Source organism: Sphaerodactylus townsendi, linkage group LG04 (genome assembly GCF_021028975.2).
Source record: "Sphaerodactylus townsendi isolate TG3544 linkage group LG04, MPM_Stown_v2.3, whole genome shotgun sequence".
Classification (NCBI taxonomy): domain Eukaryota; kingdom Metazoa; phylum Chordata; class Lepidosauria; order Squamata; family Sphaerodactylidae; genus Sphaerodactylus; species Sphaerodactylus townsendi.
In genome coordinates this window covers 138,492,342-138,514,518 of record NC_059428.1, presented here as the reverse complement: position 1 = coordinate 138,514,518, position 22,177 = coordinate 138,492,342, and the positions used below count along the sequence as shown (strand labels likewise).

At 54.9% G+C, this 22,177-nt stretch overlaps 2 protein-coding genes across 3 annotated transcripts; both read left to right on the top strand.

Annotated features, from left to right (window-relative positions):
• Positions 1-105: 105 nt before the first annotated feature.
• Positions 106-9,475, top strand: PGAP6 (post-GPI attachment to proteins 6). Of its 2 annotated transcripts, XM_048493867.1 has the most exons (13): positions 106-302; positions 2,298-2,475; positions 2,601-2,808; positions 2,895-3,028; positions 3,662-3,927; positions 4,127-4,440; positions 4,560-4,653; positions 4,826-4,949; positions 5,346-5,482; positions 5,943-6,121; positions 6,516-6,662; positions 7,119-7,235; positions 7,914-9,475. In XM_048493867.1, exons 1-13 carry the CDS (start codon positions 203-205, stop codon positions 8,208-8,210), a joined length of 2,295 nt encoding a protein of 764 aa, XP_048349824.1. In that variant the 5' UTR covers positions 106-202; the 3' UTR covers positions 8,211-9,475. The 2 variants fall into 2 exon arrangements, with proteins under 2 accessions (XP_048349824.1, XP_048349825.1); XM_048493868.1 differs by lacking the exon at positions 106-302 and having other exon boundaries at positions 2,368-2,467.
• A 382-nt stretch (positions 9,476-9,857) lies between these two features.
• Positions 9,858-12,060, top strand: MRPL28 (mitochondrial ribosomal protein L28). The gene is made up of 5 exons (XM_048495606.1): positions 9,858-10,192; positions 10,326-10,478; positions 10,611-10,745; positions 11,357-11,443; positions 11,710-12,060. The coding sequence occupies exons 1-5, from the start codon at positions 9,893-9,895 to the stop codon at positions 11,803-11,805; spliced, it is 771 nt and encodes a 256-aa protein (XP_048351563.1). The 5' UTR covers positions 9,858-9,892; the 3' UTR covers positions 11,806-12,060.
• The last annotated feature ends 10,117 nt before the right edge of the window (positions 12,061-22,177 follow it).

The window sequence follows — 22,177 nt, the reverse complement described above, 5'->3', positions numbered from 1 at the left end:
GTCGGGCAGGCAGCGCTTTCTCCCAGGGAGGGGGGGCGCTCCAGGAGGCGGGGCCAGGTCGGTGTCCCCCGTGACGTCAGCGCCCCGGCCAGCCGGCAGCAGAGGGCGGACGCGCGGGCCCGGCGGCGGCGGTTGTGGCTGCTGCTCTTGTTGTTGCTGCCGGGTAGGCCAGGCTGGGCCGGGCGGCCTCCGTCCTCTCCCGATGGCCCGGACCCTGCCGCCGCCGCTGCTGCTGCTGCTGTTAACCGGCCCCCTCGCCGCCTGGCCCGGAGGGAACGGCCAGCAAAGCGGCGCGCCCCATGGTGAGCAACGGACACGGCCCGGCGGGGGACCAGGCTTGGCGGGGGGGGGCGCGGGGGGAGAGGAGGGCGCGGCTAGTCGTCCTCTCCCCTCCCGGTCGCCGCCGCGGAAGTTTCTCTTGGACCGCTTTCCCTGGAACCGGCGGGAGAGGGGGGAGGGGGGGGCGCCGCTGCTCTCGGCCGCGGGGGGTGGCGCGGGGTTGGGGGCCGCACCTGGCGCGGGCGTGTTCGCAGGTGAGGGGGGTGATTTGTGGGGCGAAGGGCGCCCCCTTCGAAGGCTTCTGGGAAGCAGGCTGGCCCCTGGGGGGGGGGGGCGGAGAGACACCTTTCCCTTCCCCCGTGGTGGAGCGGGGTCTCCCAGGGGCAAAGAGTGTGCCAGGGGCTGGGTGTGCCAGGGAAGGTGGGCAAGGTCCAGTCTTCCTTTGCTTTCTGAAGAGGAAACGGGGGGGGGGCTTTTGCTGGCCAAGGGGGCGGGGGCGGGGGCGGGGGGCTGCATCTGACAGGCTGGCCCGCCTCACAGCTTGAGATGCCCAGACTCCTAGGATGGAAGTTCGGGTGTTTGGCATAGAATCCCAGGCAACAGGCGTAGCTGAATGCTCTGGGTGCGGGGTGGGGGTTGGGGGTTAATTGGTTTACTTCCTTTATTCAATGTCTGCACCCTACATTCCCCCAGCTTATCCTCACAACATCCATGTGAGGTAGGCATGACTGGCCCAAGGATGGCTTCTGGGACCCGGGGGGGGGGGGGGCTGGGCTCTGCCACACTGTGCCCCACAGCCTTCAGCGGTCACCTCCCCCATTCTCCATAGCTTTTCAGACTCTGCAAAGACTCATAAAAACTGTGCTGTTCTGAGGCAGCAAAGACCGCCAGGGTGGAGAAGGGTCTTGCCTCAATGGCTCCGTCCTTACCTCTGCCTTCGACATGTTGGGTCCTTACCTGGCTGGCCCCCAAGGAGGCTGGTGCTGGGCAGCCGGCCTGGGAGCCAGGCGGACTTTCAGTTCCTGGGGAAATGGCAACGGGATTCAGTGGCCGCAGGCAGGGCAACGGCTGGCAGTGGGCCCGCCCGGGCCTTCCTCTGCTGCCAGCCTGTTTTTCGAGTTTTCTGCTGCCTGCCTTGCCCTTGGGCTTGGCTCCGCTCCTCGGGCTTGCTGCATGAATCCCTGCAGGGTGAGCAAGGTCAGGGAGTGAGGAAGTGGAGCAAGGCAGTGGGTGCTGGGGGAAGCTGGCTGGGCATTGCCCCAGGCCAGTGGGGCATCTTGCTAGCATCAACAAGGGGAACCTTGCTGCATTCCTGGTTGTCTGGACTGAGGGAGGGTCTGTCCCTGGGCCTTCTTATCTTTGGGCTTCCCTGGGGCGGCTGCCGCTTTCTGACTCTCACAGCTCCCAGTGACTTCTGCTTCTTCTGGCTACTTTTGTTGTGCAAGGGGCAGGGGAGGGGGTTGGATGGGGGGGGGCGCTGTCTGGACCGGATGTACCTGTCCAGCCACTTTGGGCCCAGCCCTCCAGCCAATCCCAGAGGCTGCTCCTGGGGGCCCAGCCCTTTCGGGGAAATGTCAGTCCTCCATGTGGGGTAAGGGCTGTATCAGAGGGTGGAGGCTCCTTCTGGGTGTCTCATGGTTCCCGGAGGGCCTTCTCTGCGCCCTGCCCTTCTTCACGTGGCCACCTGCGTTGGGTTCCTGGTTCCTCCTTCTGAGCCAGTGGCAGGTGCCCGCAAGGGATTGAGCCCTGCAGTGTGGGGTGACAAAGATGATTTCCAAGGCCCACACAGTTAGCTATGCGGGCCAGGGGGAATGGCAGCTGCCAGGCCCATTCCCTGAGGGTGTCTCATGTCACCAGGATTCTTGCTCTGGCTCCAGGGTCCTGGGCGTTTGTGTGTGATAGGAGTGGCTTCACAGCCCCACTGAGCTGCTGCCTCCACATGGGCTCCCCCCACACACACACAGCACAGAGCTGGGGCACCTCCTGACCAGCTGCCCTCTCTGCTCCTCCCTTTCCAGGTGTGACCTATGTCTTTGAGTATTTCTCCCAGATTTCTCAGAGGCTCCCCTTCTACAGTTGGTATGGAAGTGCCAGACTCTTCCGTTTCCGCGTGCCAGAGGACACAGCCATATTGCACTGGCTTCTGCAGGCGTCCCGGGGGAGCAGCCCCAACTGCGGCAGGACACAGGTGACCGTGTACGTTCCCCTCCTGCCCGTGCGGAGCCAACCTGGAATGAAGGGGAAGGGGGCACCCTGCTGTTGGCTTGGCAGGGGGTCAGCCCCTGGGGGGCTCTGACCTGCCTGCCTCCTCTGTCTTGCAGCCATATCCGTTCTGGGGCCCCGCCCATCATCAACCCTCTGGGCACACAGTTTCCTGCCAACATGAGCCTTCCTGGCTTCTACAGCCAGACTTTGACCCTGGCAGCTTCTCAGGAGAACACTACATTCCTCAACCTCACCAGCCCCGCGGCAGGGGACTGGTTTATTGTGGCACACCTGCCTGAGGAAAGTGGCAAGATCGAGGTCAAGGTGAGAGGGGGCAGGTGCTGGGGGGGGGGTGGCCCTTCAAGGCAGCAGTGCTAGGGGGCACTGATGGAGCTCTCCCTTCCCCACAGGGCTTCTCCACGCCATGCACCTACACATTCCAGCCCAGCATGTCTGTGCTGCGTGTCCTGGGGATGCCTGTCCTGGAGCCCAACATTCCCATCTGGCAGACCATCTCTGGGCCATCTTGGCCACTTCACACCAAGTGAGAGACCAAAGGGCAGGGGTGAGCTCCTCTGCAGAAGGGCTGGGTGCTGGGGGGGCTTGAGAGCCAGTGTGGTGTGGTGGTTCAGAGCAGGTGGACTCTAATCTGAAGAATCTGCAGCGTGGCCGTAATGTGGAGAACCTCTACCTGACTGGCAGAGGCTTATCTGATGAACCAGATGTGTTTCCACACTCCTACATTCCTGCTGGGTGACCTTGGGCTAGTCACAGTTCTTAATCACTCACTCGATGCAACGTTAATATCAACTACCATACAAAGACGCGTTGCATCAACCGCTTTTTATATATTGTTTTGCACTGTAATTCACTGTTTATGCACTTTATTTGTTTATTATGCACAATATATAAAAAGCGGTTGATGCAACGCGTCTTTGTATGGTAGTTACTAGTCACAGTTCTCTCTGAACTCTCTCAGCCCCACCTGCCTCATAAGGGGTCTGTTGTGGGGAGAGGAAGGGAAAGGAGCTTGTAAGCCACCTTGAGTCTCATTACAGGAGAGAAAGGTAGGGTATAAATCCAAACTCTTCTCTTCTTCTGAGGGGGGGGGTAGACTCCTAAGGAGAGGTCCCCTGTGAAATGGATTCTTCTAAGGTTCCACTCCCTTTCTGCACAGGCTCTTTGTCCCAGAATACAGCGCTTCACTGAAGCTTGAGCTGCGAAACTGCACAGCGAACATTTCCGTGGCCTGCACTCTGCATGTCACGCTGGGTTCTGCCACACTGCCAAGGTCCTTCCAGAAGGTGCTCAACTGCACAGGGGAAGCCCCCTGCAGCCTCCTCCTGGCCTCTGTGCCGTGGCAGAAGTGGCTGCGGATCACGGTGAAGAGTCTCAGCAGCGCCGGCGCCAGTGTCTCCTTCCAGATGACTACCTCATTTGTAGGTGTGTGCTGGGGACGGGACGGGTAACACCACCCTTTGTTGTGGGAGGTCTATTGTTCATCTATTCTTCCCCAGCCACCCCACCTCTATCCACCTTTGGTGCGTGGGCATCCACACCAGGTCAGAGTAGCTCTTAGGGATGGTGGGTTGTTCCTGCTCTGAGATGCCTCCTTGACATGATGTGTCCCGTTGCTTCACAGTGTGCCAGCCAGGGGGCCCCAGTGCCTTCCAGGCCTTCTACAAGAGTCTGAACAGAAGCCAGGCTGGACCACTCCTGGGAAGCAGCGTGAATGCCACCTGGCAGGTGGGGGCGAATGCCTCTTCTCTGGGAAACTCTTGCCTACACAGTCAGCCGGTCACTCGGGAGGACCTGGACACGGTGTCCGTGGTGTTTCGGGTCCTCGGGGAGCCCAGCGTGCCTGTCTGGCCTCAGTTGCCTACTGTGCTCCTTTTCAACCTGGACTCAGGCATGGACAGTGGGGGGACATTGGTCCTCAGCCTACAGCTGAACAAGGTGGGTGAGCAAGCCCTCCAAGCAGGCCCTTGGGAGGGCTGGAGGGTGCGGAGCGTCCCTTGCCTGGAGCACAGGGCTCATGCCATGTCTCTGGAGCTGCATCTATTCTGTCCCGGCAGACGTCCCAGATCCCCGAGAATGCCACGGTGCTGGCCTGCTTGAGTGCCGCCTCCCCTGTACTGGATCCAAATGCTATGTGGGACTGCAGGACAGGTATACAATGTTGGGGCTTCTGTCAGTGGCAGCCCCTGAGCTGGAGCATCTTGCGTGGGCTTCGTGCTTGTGGGAGAGACTGACTGCTTGGGAGAAGGAAATATTGCCCAGCTGGTCTGGGCTGTGGGGGGGCGTAGCTGCATTAGGGAATTAACCTCTTTTGTGCCCTCAGCGTTCTCCCAGGGCTATCCGCTGAACATGTCAGCATCCTCCCCAGCAGCTGCACTTAGCATCCCCTACCCAGAGTCCGACCGCTGGTTCCTGTCCTTGCACCTGGTCTGCCCGAAGGATGCAGGGTGAGTTGGGTGGCAGCAGTGTCTTAGCAGCGTATTTTATTATTATTATTATTATTATTATTATTATTATTATTATTATTATTATTATTATTATTATTGTTGTTGTTGTTGTTGTTGTTGTTGTTGTTGTTGTTGTTGTTGTTGTTGTTGTTGTTGTTGTTTGTTCGTTCCACTTATATACCGCCCTCCCCCAAGGGGCTCAGGGCGGTGCCCAGGGAGAGCAGCCTCAGGGGTGCGCACGTCCTCACCCTCTCTTCTACGGTGCAGGCTGTTCCCTCAGCAGACTTGTCCTGGCTTGGATGCCAGAATGGTTGCTCGAATGGTTGCCCTGTGTTTGCCCACAGACCCCACCCAGAAGCCTCTCCTGTAGACGTTCTGTCCTCTCGCCCGCCACAGGGAATGCAACAAGGTCAAAGCCCTGGTGACCGTCACTGCCTCCCTCCGGCCCTGCTTTGATGACTGCGGGGCATATGGCCAGTGCAGCTTACTGCGACGGCTTGGCTACCTGTATGCTGCCTGCAGCTGCAAGGCCGGTAAGAGCTTGTTGGGGCTGCGCAGGATGGTGGTGGTGGTGGTGGTGGTGGTGGTGGTGGTGGTGGTGGTGAGAACATCCTCTCCTCCAGCCTTCTTGTTCCTTCTGCCGCTGCTGCCGGCTGGACTGCCCTTTTTCCCGCTCAGGCCAGGAATTCCATGCCAGCGAGGCTCACAGGGCATGGCCGGGCAATATATTTTAAGAAGAGTTCTGGTTGTTTTGTTGGTCAACACCCTTGAAACAGTCCTCAAGGGACATTTTGGAAGGAGAGCCTTTGTTTCCAGAGATGCTAAGACTCTTGAGGGATTATTGATTTTTTTCCTTCTGTTGGGCTCTCCCCCCACCCTCCGCCCCGCAAGGCATTGGCCACCCAGGCACAATAATGGGCTTTCGGGCAGGAATAGTGATTGTTTGACGGCCTGGCCAGCATTTCTGTCTCCTCTCCCGGTTCACCTTGGCAGGCTGGAGTGGATGGAGCTGCACAGATGGGACGAAAGCCCTGTCTGTGGGTGGCCAGTTGTTGGCCACTCTCTTGCTGACACTGAGCAACCTGCTGTTCCTGCCGGCCATCGTTGTGGCCGTGTACAGCTACCATTTGGTCGAGGCTTCTGTCTATCTCTTCACCATGTTCTTCTCTACGGTAAGTCCACCTGCCAGCTCAGCTTGCCATCTGCTGTGCAGGTATCCCTGAGGCAGGGCCTGGGTTGTAATGGGGGGGCGGGATTGCAGGCAGGCAGACTTCCTGTCTCATGTCCTGCCTTGAGGATCGGCTCCCCCTTTGCCATTTTCAGCCACAGAGCAGGACTGCGCAGGGGGGCAGGCTGTCCCCTTCTCTTGTCTAGTTCTGTGTTGGTTGGGGCTAAATCCATGCAGTTCCACGCTCCTGGACACCCCCCACAGCCTCTGGACAAAGGGAAGCAACTGGGTTGGGTTGAGCCCCTGTACATCTTGGAGAGCTGCTTGCACTGGCTCCCTGGTGTGGACAAGAGGATCTGCAAGCTGACGCCTCTTTCTTTGCTCTCCCTCGGTTGTAGTTCTACCACGCCTGTGACCAACCTGGGGTGGCCATACTGTGCATCATGGATTATGACACGCTGCAGTTCTGTGACTTCTTGGGCTCCGTGGTCTCCATTTGGGTCACAATTCTGTGCATGGCCCAATTGAAGAAAATGCTGAAATATGTACGTTTGAGGAAACCACATGGGGGTGTGGGGTGTCAGAACGCTCTAAAGGAAATGGTGCGCTCAGGTCCATTTTTCCTGTGATTGCGAGGACAACTGAAGGAAAGGGGGGGGGGGTTTGCAGAGTCCCTTTCTAGCCAAAATTGCTGGGTGAAGAGGAAGAGAGAGCTTTTGAGTACACATGTTGAACCAGACCAGAGCACTTTCTCCTGATTAAAGTGTTGGAGTGTCCACATATGATCAAGTGGATTTCCTTGGGATGGGGATCACTCGTTTAGATGGCTTTCAACAGGGGTTGCACACTCACAAGCAACTGGTCTCCTATTGCTTCTGTGACACCACTGTGGTCAGACTGAGCACTAGTTGCTGTTACCTGCTGGTCCTAACTGTGGGCTTCCTCAGTGCCTCTGATTGTGGGAAATGCCTCTTGTCCTGCTCTTGTCTTGCCCACTGCAGATCCTTGGTGTGCTGGGGACCCTCTTCATTGCTATGTCTCTGCAGCTGGACCGGAGAGGGGTTTGGAACATAATGGGACCCTGTCTCTTGGCCCTTGTCATCATGATCTCTGTTTGGGTAGGTGGCTGAGACCTGATCTCCGTTTTCTTATTCACCTGGGGATGCTTGTCTGTTGGGGAATGAGACTGGCGTGGATCCAGCCCTGCATGTGTGGAAACATAAAGAGCACAGTTCTGTTTTGTGTGAGATCTTGCACAAAACCCCTGCAGCCCTTTCCCCCCTATAACTGTCAGAGTGCCCAGAAGCTGGCATGGGCACAACATGAAATGGAAGGCAAAAACCGCAGCATCTGGGTGTTGTGAGTGGAACTGTTCTAAGTCCACGGGTGTTTCTGCTGGAATGTTGCTGGATCCAGGCTGATGAAAGCAAAACTGCAGGTTTTTTTCTAGATTAGGCTGCAGCTCCTAAGGCTGGCGTGTTCAGGTCTTTGGGTATTCTCCTATAAATTGTCTTAGTTTCTTTAAAATTATTGTAATTCACGATGGGCCAGTGGGAAACAGGTGGTTCAGAAGAAACAGACAGGATGCATTCTGAGGAGGTTTAACAGCCGCCCCTTCCCTCAGTCTGTCTCCTCTTGCTCAGCCAATGCGTGCCTGGGTCACCTGCTTACTGATGCACATTACTTGTGGTCTGCCTTTCTCCTTGAGGCAGATTCCACCATGTTTAAGTCGGTGCAGCCAATAGGAGACAGTAAGAGGTGGGATAAGCCTTCTATCTGCTCTGGTTTTTCCACAGGTCTACCGTGGTGTGAAGCGCCGTCACTGTTACCCACCTTCCTGGAAGCGCTGGGCCTTCTTCCTCTGTCCTGGCATCAGCCTGGCCCTCATTGCCATAGCAATCTATGCATTCATGGAAACAAACGAGAACTACTATTACACCCACAGTCTTTGGCATGTCCTCATGGCTGGCTGCGTGGCCTTCCTCCTCCCACCAGGGGACAAAGTCAAGAGGCTGTGGGTGTGGTCACGCAAGCTCCTCTGTGGTTACCAGATCTGCAACAATGATCAGGAAGAGCTCTATGCGGTGACATGACTGATGGTCCTCCTGCTACAATGCCTGCTAGGCTTCTCTGCTCAGATCAACAGCTGCCTTTCCAGATGTCACAGGACTGTGTGTGAGGGAGGTGGCTGGCCTATCCGTGCACGCAAAGCTTGTCGACGTGAACAGGCTTTGCAAGGCCCCATGAAGATCTATCCATTTTGTATTGACTTTCTATTTATTGAAGGGTCTGCTACACCCCCACCCCCACCCCCGTCTTGGAGCAGAGCCACTGGGGGGTCTGGAACCTCTAGTACCGCCTCGTCTTGCTCAAACCCTGTGGATGAGAAATATGTTAAAAAGTGCAAAACAAGCTCCGCCCTGAGAAAATGAAGGCGGGGGCAGCTGGGGATTTGACTGTAGGACAGAGCTGCAGGGGACAACCGGTAGCATTCTGCAGCCTCATCCCACCAGTTAAGTGGACAAGGAGGGAGGGTTGGTGGGGGTGGGGTTTGAGGCAAACATGGTGTGTGTCTGTCTGGTGGAGAGGAGGACAGACCAGCCATGCTGGCACACAGTGTGCATTCCTCAGGAAAGTTCTTTGGTTATTTAGCACAGCCCTGTCATGCTCACTGTGGTGACTCAGGGCTGGTTGTATGTGGATGGGTGACATCACTCTCAGCCACTTTATGTCTCCATTCCATTACTTTTTGCACACAGTTCTTGTCGGCAGTGGGGTCCCATTGCACGGAGCTGGGCCACTTAGGTGAGGCTCACCCTTCACAACAGCAGTGTCCCAAACAAACCAAGCTGGGCTGTTCCCTATTGGGAGCTAAGAGGACTGAGCGTTGTTCATGTGCTGAGCAGCCCTTTGTGTCAATATTTGCACCTTGTGTGGCTGCCAACGGCTTCTTCTGCCCACACCCCTTTTATGGCCTTTTTACCCTGCTGGGCACAAGGCAGTCCTGCTGCCTCACACATCTTGATTTCTGGCCTGTTACTGCTTGAGATATCATGAGGATGGGGTTGGCTGGCGCCCCCCCCCCCCTTTGCACAGGTGCAGCCCAGAGGTTTTTCCAGAACACTAACCCTCGCAGCAGATTAGAACCTGCTTCTGGGCCAGCCATTCGGAGTTTTGCTGCTGCTTTTATTTTGTTTTTAATCTCCTCCATGAATGCAGGGATGACAAAATGCGTTGTTGATTCACCTCAGGCAATTTCGGCACTGGTGATTCTTTCCACTGAAATGGCTTTTTCAAGTGCAAGGGGCGTCCTGTGGGCCCTCCTAATAAAAAATGAAGGAATCCCAACGGGGAAAAAGGCTCCGCGGCTGCTTCTTTGTGTGTGTGTGTGAGGGGGGGGGGGGCACCGCGGTCCCTCTCTGCACGGGATGCTCCGCCGGCTGCCTGGCTGGGCCCAAAGGAACGGGCAGGGAGGCAGGCAGCAGTTAGGGAGTCGCCGCGGCCCCCCACTATGGGTCTCTTGCGGACGAGAACCGCCAGGAGGGGACTGCTGGGCAGGGCAGGTAGTGACTCCGCGCAGCCCTCCGCCAGGAGAAGGCCGGCCTGGGATTCAGCAGCGGCTGCCCCGGGTGGCATCCTGCCGCCCCCTAGACCTTGGCAACCGGACAACGGCGACAGGTGGAAGGCGGCTGCGACTCGCCCTTTCCGGCGGACCTGGGGACGGGGCGGGGCTCCGGGCGGAAGTGGCGGCGGCTTCTTCCGGCGGGCGGTGGGGATGCGGCTGCACCGGGTTCCACCGCGGCTGTGGGAGGCGCTGCGGCTGAAGCGGGGCATCGCGGCCCGGCTGCCCGAGCACTACCTGCGGGCGCTGCGCCAGGAGGAGGCGGATGCCGCCCGGCCGCCCGCCGTGCACTGGAGGCCGCAGGAGCGCCCGCGCGAGCTTGACCCGGCCACCGGGCGCCGGCGGCGCGTGCAGGACGTCCCCGTGCCCGTCTACTACCCGCCGCAGAGCCAGGAGGGCCTGTGGGGCGGCGAGGGCTGGGTGGTGGGCTTCCGCTACGCCAATGACAACAAGGTGGGCGGGCTGCTAGGCGGGGGTGGCCGACATCCAGGCGGGGCGGGGCGGGGTGGGGGCTGCTCCGTAGGCGCGGGGGAATCCCCGCCTGGAACGGGCAGCCCCGGCCTGACTCTCGCCTTCTCCCCCGAAGCTCTCGGCCCGGGTGAAGAAAATGTGGAGGCCGCAGCTCTTCTACCGGGAGCTTTACAGCGAGATCCTGGACCAGCGACTCACCGTCACGGTCACCATGCGCACTCTGGACCTCATCGACGCCGCCTTTGGTTTCGACTTCTACATCCTGAAGGCCAGTGGCAGCCTGGTGGCGGGAGGTCCAGCGAGGAAGGGGGGGGGGGCGTGCCTGGCTCCCTGTTCCTGGCAGTCAGCGTGGCTTCCTGGGGGCCTGGTTCTACATCTGCTTCTTCCTCTGACCCCGCAGACTCCCAAGGTCGAGCTGTGTTCCAAACTGGGCATGGATCTGAAGCGCACCTTGCTGTTAAGACTCGCCCGCCGGGACCCTGCGCTCCATCCAGATGACCCTGCAAAGAGAGAGGCGATTTATGAGAAGTACAAGGTGGGAGATGTGGACTGTGGGGTGCGCCAGAGGTGTGCTGTGGGCTGTTTCAGCTCTTCCTCTCCCCAGAACTAACTCTTGTTCCCCACTGGAAGTTTGAGCAGAGCAGGCGTGAGTCTTTGAGTGAGCCAGTGGTGCAGTGTGCTCACCTTGAGCACCCTCTGCCGTGTGGGAGGGGACCGCTGTGCATTGTTGCCACGGATACTGTATCGTTGGACCAGTGCAGAGATTTACTGGGTTGGGTATCTGTGGGTGTTGGGACTAGTCTTGGTCTTCCACTCTGGAAACTTTGCCCTGCAATCTGTTCTGCTGGAAACTGCGTGGCTGAAGCCACAGAGTGGGTCTGAACGTGCATATGGTGCATTTACCTGTCTGCCGTCAACTTTCTTCCCACGTTTCCTGCAAAGTAAGACTCTGGACTGTGTTCTTGGGCTTGTTTAGGCTCTGGTCTGGTTTTGTGTGTGAGAGTGTGTATGTGTTTTCTGGAGCCTTAGGAAACAAGGTTGTGTGTCATCATTTCAAATAGATAATACCGCGCCAGCGGTATCTTGGCTGCCTTCTGCCACAGGTTTCTTCTGGATGCTGCTAATGCCTTTTTTCTTTGCACACAGGAGTTTGTCATCCCAGAGGAGGAGGCAGAGTGGGTTGGGCTGAGTTTGGAAGAAGCAATAGAAAAGCAGCGGCTCCGAGAGAAGAAGGTGTGTTCGGGCTCGGGCATCACCCTGGGGTGTATGTGAGATTCAGGTGTTCCCCTCCCCTTGGGGTGCTGGTGCCAACTTCCTCTCCCCTTGGGGTGCCAGCTTCTCCCAAGGAGATGAAAAGAGCACTCCTTGCATTAGTTGCCCGAGGGCTGTGCAGAAGAGCGTCTCTGGGTCCAGCTTGCCCTTCTGTTCTTGAGGCATGTCTTCTCAGTTCTCCTTAGCTGCAGGTTTGCTTTTTCACAGTGTGTGTGTGTGTCTTGTAGGACCCGGTTCCCCTCTTCAAAGTCTACGTAGAGGAACTGATGCAGCAGCTCCAGGAGCAAAAACAGACTGAATTGGCCAAAGAGCAAAGGTCCTGACGAGGAGCTGGTCATGGCAGGGGGGACCTTGATTGAGTTCATGTTAACCTACACAATGGGCTGTCTCTTGAGGAGGCTGAATCATGGACGAATTCTTGGCGCGAAGGAGAGGAACGGCTGTGTCCCTATCAGGCTGTGAAAAATGTTGTCTGCCTGTCCATGTACCACAAGAAATTCTGGCTCTCTTGACCTGAGTTTTCATCCCTCATTAGGGAGCTTTAGCAGAGCGCCAATAAAGAGACCCATGCATCCCCATCACGGCTGAATCATTTTTCTTGAATGCAACTATTGAGAGCCTGGGTCTGCAGCCACCCGGGATGCCGCAAATCCTTACGTCAGCCTGGAGTCAAAGTGAGAGGGGTGCTGGTGCCAGGTGCCTTGAGGTGTGAGGAGCCAAGGGGTGCAGCTGTCGTCTTATTATCTTGTGGCAACCTTCAAAGCAAATTAACGAATCTGTCTTAAATTAAAGAAACAATCTGGTTTTATCTTTATTTTAAACAACATAAAGAAGTATAAAACACAGAAATTAAGAGAAGAACATTTTGTTGGATTATGGGGAATACTCAGACTCTTGTTCTCTTGTCCAGAGTTTGAAAGCTGTTATCATCTCTTGCCCTTGAGTCCCAATCTCTGACCTCTCTGTGGCATTCAGGAGCTGCTGAGGACAGCTTCCAGGTCTTAGCCAGAAATAAGCTGAGAAGGCAGCTGCCTGGTTGAATGTTGCCTCTGGCCACCATCTTTTCAGTGCATAGAAGATAATCTGAGGTTTGAATGGGAAAGATCACTGGAGTTTCCCCTTTGATCATTAACCTGCCTCTTCATGGGATTCCCAGGTGCAGATGAGAGGGGCGGGTGCTTGGAGGGTCCTGGAAGCTCCCTTCCATTCCCAGCGGAGGCCCTGCTGCCCAGACTTGGGACTGCCTCTGTGTGTGGGGAGAACTCTTGGCTGGGCTAGTAATGATTGCAAAACACTTTCCTCTTTAAATTGCTGTGGGTTTTTCGGGTTATATGGCTGTGTTCCTCTGAAGATGCCAGCCACAGATGCAGGCAAAACGTCAGGAGAGAATTCTATACAACCCAGAAAACCCACAACAATCCAGTGATTCTGGCTGTGAAAGCCTTCGACAATCCTTTCCTCTTTGCGCAGAAGTATCAGCAGTGCTTCTGAGCAAATAGTTCTGTCTCTTGGCGGTGACCCTAAAAGTCTCTTAGCGGGATGGGAGGGATTTCTTGTGCCCAGTAGCAGAAGAGGGGCCTGAGGGGAGAGTGCGGCCTCAGCTGATCCTGGGCAGGGTCTGGTGCAGAAAGCCAGCTTTGGCTTCTCTGCAGTATGAAGAGCATGGAAGATGAGTGTGAGGGCTGGCTGGCCACGGCTGCTGTGGACTGAGAGCTCCTCGCCCTCCTCGTGGAAGCTTCATTCCACCTGGCTCCTGAGGCCCAGTTCAGTGCCCGGCTTCGCCTGAGCCCTAAGCCTTGGCTTCTCTTGGGTTCAGGTGGGGGTTTTTTTATGGGTGTCATGGTGAGGTGATCCGAGTGTGTGGAAAGGGCCGTCAAGTCACAGCTGTCCTCTGGCAACCCAGTAGGGCTTTCAAGGCAAGAGGGGGACAGAAGTGTTTTGCCACTGCCCGCCCCCACATCACGGCCCTGGATCCCCTTGGGGGTCTCCCATCCAAATACTTAGCAGGACCCATCTTACTTAGCTTCTGAGATCTGACAAGATCAGGCTAGGTTGGTGGATAGGGACCTTGTGCTAATTACAGGGTCTGTGCAGGGGCTCCGGAGAACTTCTAGCACTGTGGGTCCTGGAATGATGGCGCCCAGGAAGGGGTCAATGCAGGGTGGGTTGTAATGGAGGCCCACTGAGAGTCCAGCATGGGCACCTCTCTCACGCAAGCGTAATGGATGCATTTGTCTAGCCTTCAGCTGGCTGACTCCTACAGTGGCACTGTTCAGGGTGCTGGACTACCTGACGCTTGCAAATGGCTACCCTTGTCTTGTTGGTATTGTGGGGAGGGGGTCGCATGCCCTGCTTTAAGTGTGGGACAGACAAGAGTGACCAGCACAAGGGGTCTCTGCTGTCCGCTCTTCCAGAGGGAATCAGGTTGGCCAGAGGGGGAAGCTCTCCCTGCTTGTGCACCAAAAACACCCCATGAACAAACCACCAGGCAGGTGCTGTCCAGGTGGGAAGGGGGGGGGGGCAGTCTCTGATTGCTAACTTCCTGAAACAGTTTTCCGTCAGTTCACGCCTCCTTGCCAAAAAGGAAGGATCCAAGTGGTTCCGGGTGGGATGTGAGTCTTGTCTGTTTCCCCAGCAATTCCAAGTAAGTCAGTGGTGCCTACAGGGGCCGGTTGCCATAGTTACGATAGGATTTGAAGAACCATCATTTGGTCCTCACCTCAGCCAATCAGATGGAGGAGCCAAAGCCGCAGCACAAAGTAAAGATTGCCATCTCCCTGCTGTTACTGCTGCTGCCACGAAAGCGAAAGCGGTTCCCGGAGTCTGGGCAAGTGCTCCGGACAGCGTCTGTCATGGCGGATGGCGAAAACCCTGGCCGGAGGGCAGTGCGGCGCATATGGCAGGTGAGACAATGGAAGGCGTCCCGTAGTGCTCTTGTGGCCAAGGTCCCCTCCAGCTCCCAGTCCGGGCCTATCCTGGCCTGTCGCCAGATGCCGCCCCACCCTGCTCCCAAAAAACAACACAGAAACACAGACAAAGGAATGCGGATGGGGAAATTCACAGCCATTCTCCGCAGCTGGCCTTTGCAGGCCTTTCAGATCTCATTTGGCAATGCAAGCCCACTGAAAGCCCCCCAGCTGGTCTCCTGCAGGGAGAGGTCCATGCCCCATTCCCGCCTGCCCCTAGGCCCCACCCCCTGCAGGGCCATGATTTGCCGCAAAATCGCTTAAGCTTTGAAAATGCATTTGTCAGGGAAGTAATGCAGGACCCGCGTTCCCCAACGTCTCCACGTCTGATTGTGTCCAAAGGCCTTTTGGAGATCAAAGCCCAAGGAGTGGGCTAGAGGTGCTTGCATGTCACTGATGGCGGGAGAAGAGGGAGGGTCACAGCACCAGAATGGCAGACTGTGTGCAGCCAGAGAGGGAGGGGGATTCTCTCTTTCCCTGCTGCCCTCGTGGTCAGCCCTCCACGTTTGTGGGTCCTGTGGCACTATCCGACAACCTAGCTCTTCAGTGGCTCCTGCAGGATTGCTGCCTGGCAGAAAGGAAAACACAAAGTTCTCTTAGTTGATGGGCGGAAGGAAAATTGCTGAACTCTGCAGTGAATCCCTCCCGGTTCAGCTTCTTACTGAGCGAGGCTGCTTCTGCTGCGCAAAGAGCCAGCTGGTCCTCTGTCCTTGGCTGGAGTTTGGAGGAGATTTCCTTTGCCACACAAGGTGATTCCGAACTGCCATATTCCTTCCCAAAGGATCTGGAGCCCCTTGGCCAAAACACTGGGGGGAGATGGAGTGCAAGCAGTGTGGCTCATGCCATTCTTCGACCCCTCTTGGGCTGGGAGCCTCTTGGTTCCTACAAAGGCCAGGGGGTGTCAAAGGGCTTTCTTTCTTCCTGCTGGAAATGAGCAGGGCCAGGCTAGTCCTGCCAGCAAGACGCTCCCATCTTCTTGGCTGCAGATGAATAGCCGGCAAAATCCCAGGTGGGCCCGTTTCAAAGGCTTCCCAGGGCAAGTGTTGCATGATGGGGTCAGCTCTAAGAAGAAAATCTTTTAATCCACTGCAGCTAATCCAGTCTCTTTTTGTTGGCTGTGACATATTCAGCCCCAACAAAAGGTGCTGCCTGGCGTCCAGCAACCCTCTTTGAGTGGTTACACCTCGCTCACTTGGCGCTGTCGCAGATGAGCAACCAGACCAGGACAGGGGCTCCCTCTGCCAGACTTTGCATTTGGTCATGTTTTCCACTCAAAGAGTCTGCCTGACATGTGCTGACACTGAACGGCCCAGGAGGAAGACAGGAGAAGCCGCCTCCTTTGAGGCAGAATTCCTCCATCTGCTGGGCTTGGCCCACAAGCAAGAGGAGGCTCTCGCCTGCAGTTCCACTCTAAGGCTGCAGGGGGCACCCTGGCTTTCCCCACCACCTGGCAGCTCCTCCCCATACATAGTTGGAAAGAAGAGATGATTTCCTGCACTTACAGCTAATGAAAATGGACCGGCTGCCACACCTGGGAACCAGAAGAGACCCACACAGCACCTTTTCACAATCACAATAGACCTTTATTGGCATAAGGTATACAAGCGTGAATATAGACCGTTATTAAATTTAAAAGAGTTGTACATGCCGTCTATGAGTAGTTTTACATTCTAAGATCACACTTGATTTATAAAAATATAACATAGATTAAAAAATTTTGACCATTCCATTGTACACGGAATTGTGAACAGATATAGTACAACTACACTTAAAAGGCAGGATTAAGATATTTCTAGCCATTCGTTATTCACAGCCTATTTACTAAAAAGGTATAACCTTCCCCAGGATCTATAAATGGTATATATTAATTAATGCTATAAATTAATTAAATTTCCATAAAAATGCAATAAATAACAATGAGTTCCTTGTATACACCTTCTTTAATAACCCAGGAGTACCAGAGGTATAGAGTATTTCACATTTAAATATAATTTTATACTTGCGTATTTTACACACCTCTTAAGGACATGACTTGCAGCAAATAATTGGCTATTCTTCCAAGTGTAAAAGGATCACTACTGTTTAGCAATTTTGGGATTGATATTTTGGAAGGCACATTTCCCATTATCGGTAGTAATAAAGCTTCCCTCTGTGGGTTATATTTTGGGCAATAACATAAAATGTGCTCCAGTGTTTCCACCATGGTGGGACAGAAGGGGCATACTCTATGTAATAGAGGGCGCTTCTCAATCCGGCCTTGCAAAAGGGCAGGGGGAAAAACATTACATCTGGCTCAAGTCAATACCCAGCGTTGTTTAGAATCTGGGATTTGTGATAAATATTTGGCCATCGTGCCAGCATCAGGGTTTATACCAAAGTACAATGGGGAGCATGTTGTTGTTGCATGATTGATTAGATGTTGATACTCCTGATCATATAGTCTAACTTTAACTAGGCTATATATTTGTTGGGGGTCCTTCAATACCAATTCCTCTAATGAGAAACCCAATGAATTGAGTTTACCGTTGATTATATTCCACCACTCTAAGCACCTTTTCAAGGACTCTTCTAATCCCAGATGCTGGGCTCTGATTGTAGTTCTTGCCTTTCATACTGAAAATTGTCCTTGGTGAGAAAGTTTTGTGGGATGCAGAATCCTGAGATTTGACCTCTGATAGGATTGGGCTTGTGGCCGGTTTGGTACCAACACAAGATGGCTGATATGTTGCTGACCTCGCCTTTTGCATCAGATTTGGCTTGTTTTTGATAGGATTTCTAAGGCTGTATTATATCCACAGAGTCCCAAATAATATTTTCAAGCCCCAGTATTTATAATTTAGTGCTGTTTACTTTCTGTTCCCCTTCTGAAAATGGCTGAGAAGTGCCTCTGCCAGGATGAGTTGAATCCTTCATTTCAGCTGCCTCAGTCAGCTTGAGAACGAGAATTCCCAGATGCCTGTCGCTCATGGCCAAGATGGATGGGTCCCTTGTCCTCCCGGGCCTGCGCTAGCCATCCAGAATGGGATGAATGTATGACACTTCTGTTTGAATCCGATGGTCCTTTTGATCTAGCCAGGGACTGTCAGCTGCTCAGCGCTTTGCAAGCAGGGCTGGCATTTGGTGCTCACTGAGCAGTGACTCCACAACGCCAGTGAAAGCATAATATAGGGATGCCACTACTTTGTCACCTCTATGATATACTTTAATGGACTTTAATTGCATAGAACTTTTTGAACTAATTTTAGGGACAAAATCCTCCCCCCTCCCGCCATCAGGAGGGGAGGAGTCAACCTTTGAGCTCAGTGGCCCCCTCAAAGCCAGCCTCCTTCCACACTCCACCAATGCAGCTTCTCCACAAATGCTTTGCCAGTGTCGAGTTCTCCTCTAGGTCCTGCTGTGGGCATCGGTGTTATCTTTGGGATCCTGGCAAGGACTGTCCTTGGTTCAGACCTATCATGAAAACAAGCCTGGGAGAGCCACGCTTGTTTCATTAAAACCTGGGTTCTTTTCTCCAATAACTCCAACTAGCTGAGGTCTCAACGATTTTTATTGAAAAACAGAAATCAAAGAAATAAAACTTAAATGCAGTAAGAGATTGCTCAACTGGTTACATTACTTTTGGTTCTTTGTCCCCATTCCGGGAATCCATGGCCCAGAGATGCTTCTCTGACCACGTCTCAAGATGGAATTCTAAAACTTTTGTTTTCCCCTTCTCAGGAAAACTCTGTTCAGGCCACGAGGTAACTTAGGCTTTTGAAGTTTCATCCTGGCACCTTTGTATGGCTTCCTGTGCTCCCTCCAGGAGATCAAAAGGCAAAGATGCTTTTCACAGTCATATGTGACTTCCCTTTACTGTAGCGATAGCATGATTCCATGACAAGACCCATCTCTCCATCTTGCCCATCTCATGCCAGGGAGTCATATCCACTCCCTGGGGCTGGTGCACATCAGAATGTGATCATCCCTACCCATCAAGAGCTGGCCATGCCAATGCCACACTATGTTTTGGCTCGGTGCTGACCAACCACTGAGCCAACCACTGAGCAGCAGCAGGCTGGGCTTCTGCCTTCTGCAGTGCCCAAACCTCGTCTGTTGGCAAGAAGGTCCAAACCACCCCATCCTCCTACCTTCTCTTCCACTTCTGCTTCCCCTCACGGTGAGAGTTAGGGTGATGTAGTAGCTAAAGTGTTGGACTGAATCTGCGAGACCCGAGTTCAAACATCCACTCTGCCCTGGATGACCCTGAGCCAGTCAAACTCTCTCAGTATAACACACATTGCAGGGTTGTTGTGAAGATAAAGGGGAAGCAAGGAGAATGATGTAAACTGCTCTGGTTGTGCCCGCTGGGGAGAAAGGTGGGATACAAATGAAGTAAATGAGTTTGTTGGCCTGACTATCCTGGCGCTGCCTGCTGATGCTGCCCCTCCACAACATCCTGCCAATTTGCCACTGACAGCGCTGGAAGGTCCATTGCAACTCATCAGCACAGCATCCTCGTAAAGCTTTGCCCATGACGGAGCCGCCCGGGCAAGTGGCCTCTTCAGAGGTGCATCCAGATGACTTCAACGAGGCATCACGGCACACACCTCTAGCCCCGGTGCTTATCCTCCTCGTGACTCTCCAAAGGGCAGCTGCACTTGGGCGGAAGAGGCCTCTCCAGAAAAGTGCCCAGTGTTTAGGACTGGACACTCTGCATCGCTGCCTTCCTGCCAAGGCTTTGGCCCCAGCAAAACTCATGAAGAGCACCGAGCCAAAACTGACCTCCATGCTGCTATGTCCGCATGCGCACAATTCTCTGTGCTCACCTGCCTTCAAATTCTATCACTGTAGAAGTCTCACTGGGTTCTGTCCAGGAGGGTCCATCTGACCCTACAGGTAAAAAAGACAGGCAGCGTGACGGAAGGCTCTGCCCTGCCCTTCAAGCTCTTGGATGACAAGACAGATACGTCTCTCCAGGTCCTCTGGGAGGCGGCTTCTCCACTTTTCAAACATCTACCTGTCAAGGGCGGAGCGGCTGGAGTGGTGAAACAGCATGGCTTGTGCTAAAGGTGAAGTAGCAGAAATTCAATCCAGGTAAGACAGAGGAGGTGTTGGTCAGATGGTTTTTTGCACCTACATCAGGCCAGGAAAAATTACCCATTTTTGGACGCAGCCAATCTGAATGCAGTGATCTGCGCTGCTTCAGAAACTGGCTATTGTTGTGCCATGCTCTATGTGGGGCTGCCCTAAAGAGGACCAGGAGGCTGCAGCTGGCCCAAAACGCAGGTGCCTGTGTCCATGTGTGAGTGTTGGCTGCCCATATGATGGTGATATTACCACCGTTTTATTGTCTGCATGCTTGCGTCTGGATTCAATTCAAGGTGTCCCACACATGTGAATGCATCCCCACCCCCACGACAGCCAGCTGTTTCTCCTTAAAGGAGGTGAAATCTCTTGACTTCCGGGACTGGGGTGTTGTTTCCTGTGGTGGCCCCATCCTCACGCAAGGAGGGCCCAGTTGAAGGAAAGGGTGCTTTGCAGGTCTCTCGCAAGCTGGTGCTAGTAGTGCTTAGTGGTGTTCCTGTTGTTTCATATGCCAGGACTCTGATCAGGCTTAACTGACTTGCTTTGTTGTAAGCCACTTTGAGCAGCCAGGAAAAATGTACAGAAATACAGTAAATTAAAACAGAAGTCGTAAGTCACTGGTCAGAAGGCCTGGAGTCAAGAAGGACGCTGCATTTGAAGTGTGTCGAGAGATGCAGCATTCAGATCCCGCTCCTAATTGGTGTGGTCTCTTCCTTCTTCACAGCTCCAAACCCAACTAAAGATGGCATGCTGGGTAGACTTCAGAGTGTGTATTTGTGGTTATTGGCAATGAGTTGCCCCTGTTTTGCTTGGGGGGATGAAGAGGCGGTTGAGGAACCTCATTCAACTGGGCTGCCCTTCCTGACAGTTGATTGATGCCCCGCCTTAGTTGACCTGTGCTTTGCCCTGTTGCCCCTGCAGTGGCTTTTGGGTATACGATGATCGATGTTGGTCTTCGTTTTGATAGGCAGCTGGCAAACGGTGCGGCTATGAATATTGTGGGACTGGATCCCTTGGCAGGTGTGAGCTTGTGCAGTTGTGATCTCTTGTTGTACCCTTCTTGAGTTCATGCATACTGTGTTGTGGTCACTCAAGCTAGTCACTGTGTCCTGCGGCATTGGCGAGCTCATTTCTATAAGGCACAGGTGTCAAACTCACGGCCCTCCAGATGTTATGGACTACAGTTCCCATCCCCTGCCAGCATCATGCTGGCAGGGGATGGGAACTGTAGTCCATAACATCTGGAGGGCCGTGAGTTTGACACCTATAAGGGATGGTCTCCTTCTTTGTGGGATTTATCAGTATTATTTTCAAGTGACAAAGTAAGGGGTTGTGTGTGGGGCCTATGCCTTAATTCATATCTGAAGGGCTCCTTAGGGACGCATGTAGTGGCTGTCTGCTGGGTTGGACCAGGGTCTGTTTATTCATCAGGCAGGCAATTCAGCCACTGCGGCATAGGCCGGTTGTTCTCTAGGTGGGTTGGCAGGCCTCTGAAAGTTGGGCCTGCGCTTTTGCGGTTTGAAGGCTCTGTGCATGCTGTTTTGGGTTTTTTTCACGCAGGTCAGCATACCAAGTCAACTTAAACCCATGAGCCACCAGCACCACGGCCAAAGAGTTTGGAACCCCCTCAGTTTGCTCAGGTGTTTGCTTCTCATTCACATTTCCCTGGGTACGGCACTGTGGCCGTGCACATTCACGCTCGGGGAATGATGTGGTTTGATTGCCCTTTCCTCCACATGCTTTTGACTTTGCATGGCTTTCTACGAGCAAGGCTGCAGATGATCAACACCCTGTCGTAAGGCCCATAACATGCTAATTCCGCCCTGCCCCAGTTTGGCTAACACCTCTATTCATCAGCTACCGAAATAAAGGCCCTTTGCCAGGAGCAAGCTGGCAGCGTCAGGGTGCTCCTGGCCATTCAGATGTCTAGTGGCCAAAGAGTGCCTGTGGCTATCTGCCAGAGGGCCATGGAGGGGGGCAACTGACCCTGGATGCCACTCATTAGATCATGTGGGGGGCGCAAAATTGCCTCCCTCGCCCCTCCCATGGAGAGGCGCCCCCGCCTCAGCGTTCCCCCCTCTGCCAGCCGGGACACCGCTGCCCTCCTCTGCTGGCTGCACGGGACTGCCGCTGCCCTCCCCCGCCGGCTGGTGCTGGGGGTGGGGGGGGTGGGGGCAGCTTCAGGGTTCGCAGCTGAAAGTCACAGGCGCCCCCTCCCGTCACTTACTTTTCAGTGGGGAGGGTTGCCCCTTAGGAGTCAGAAATGGGGGGGGGGTAAGGCAAGGGCTCTCTCTCGGAGCTCCAGATCAGGGAATTGTGCCCCCCCCCCCGCTCTGGTGAATGGGAGGGGGCGGGAGAGGGGTTTAACCTCCTCCCTCCAGTAGTGGCCCGAGCTGGGGTGGGGTGGGGGGGACATCATGGAAGAGCCGGGATCGGGCCTGTAGCCTCCTCTCGCCGGATCTCGGCGACCGCCCCTTTCGGACCCTCCGTCCCCGGCCCGCCCGAAGGGAGTCGGCCCGCGCAGGCCGCGGTTGACGGAGGAAGAGCGGAGGGCCTGGCGTGGGGGGAGGCTCCGGGGCCTGCGCAGAGAGAGGGGTCCTCCGGAGGGAGAAGGAGGGGGGGGGCGGCGGGGGGGGAGTGCGCTTCCCGGGCCGGCCTTCCGCTC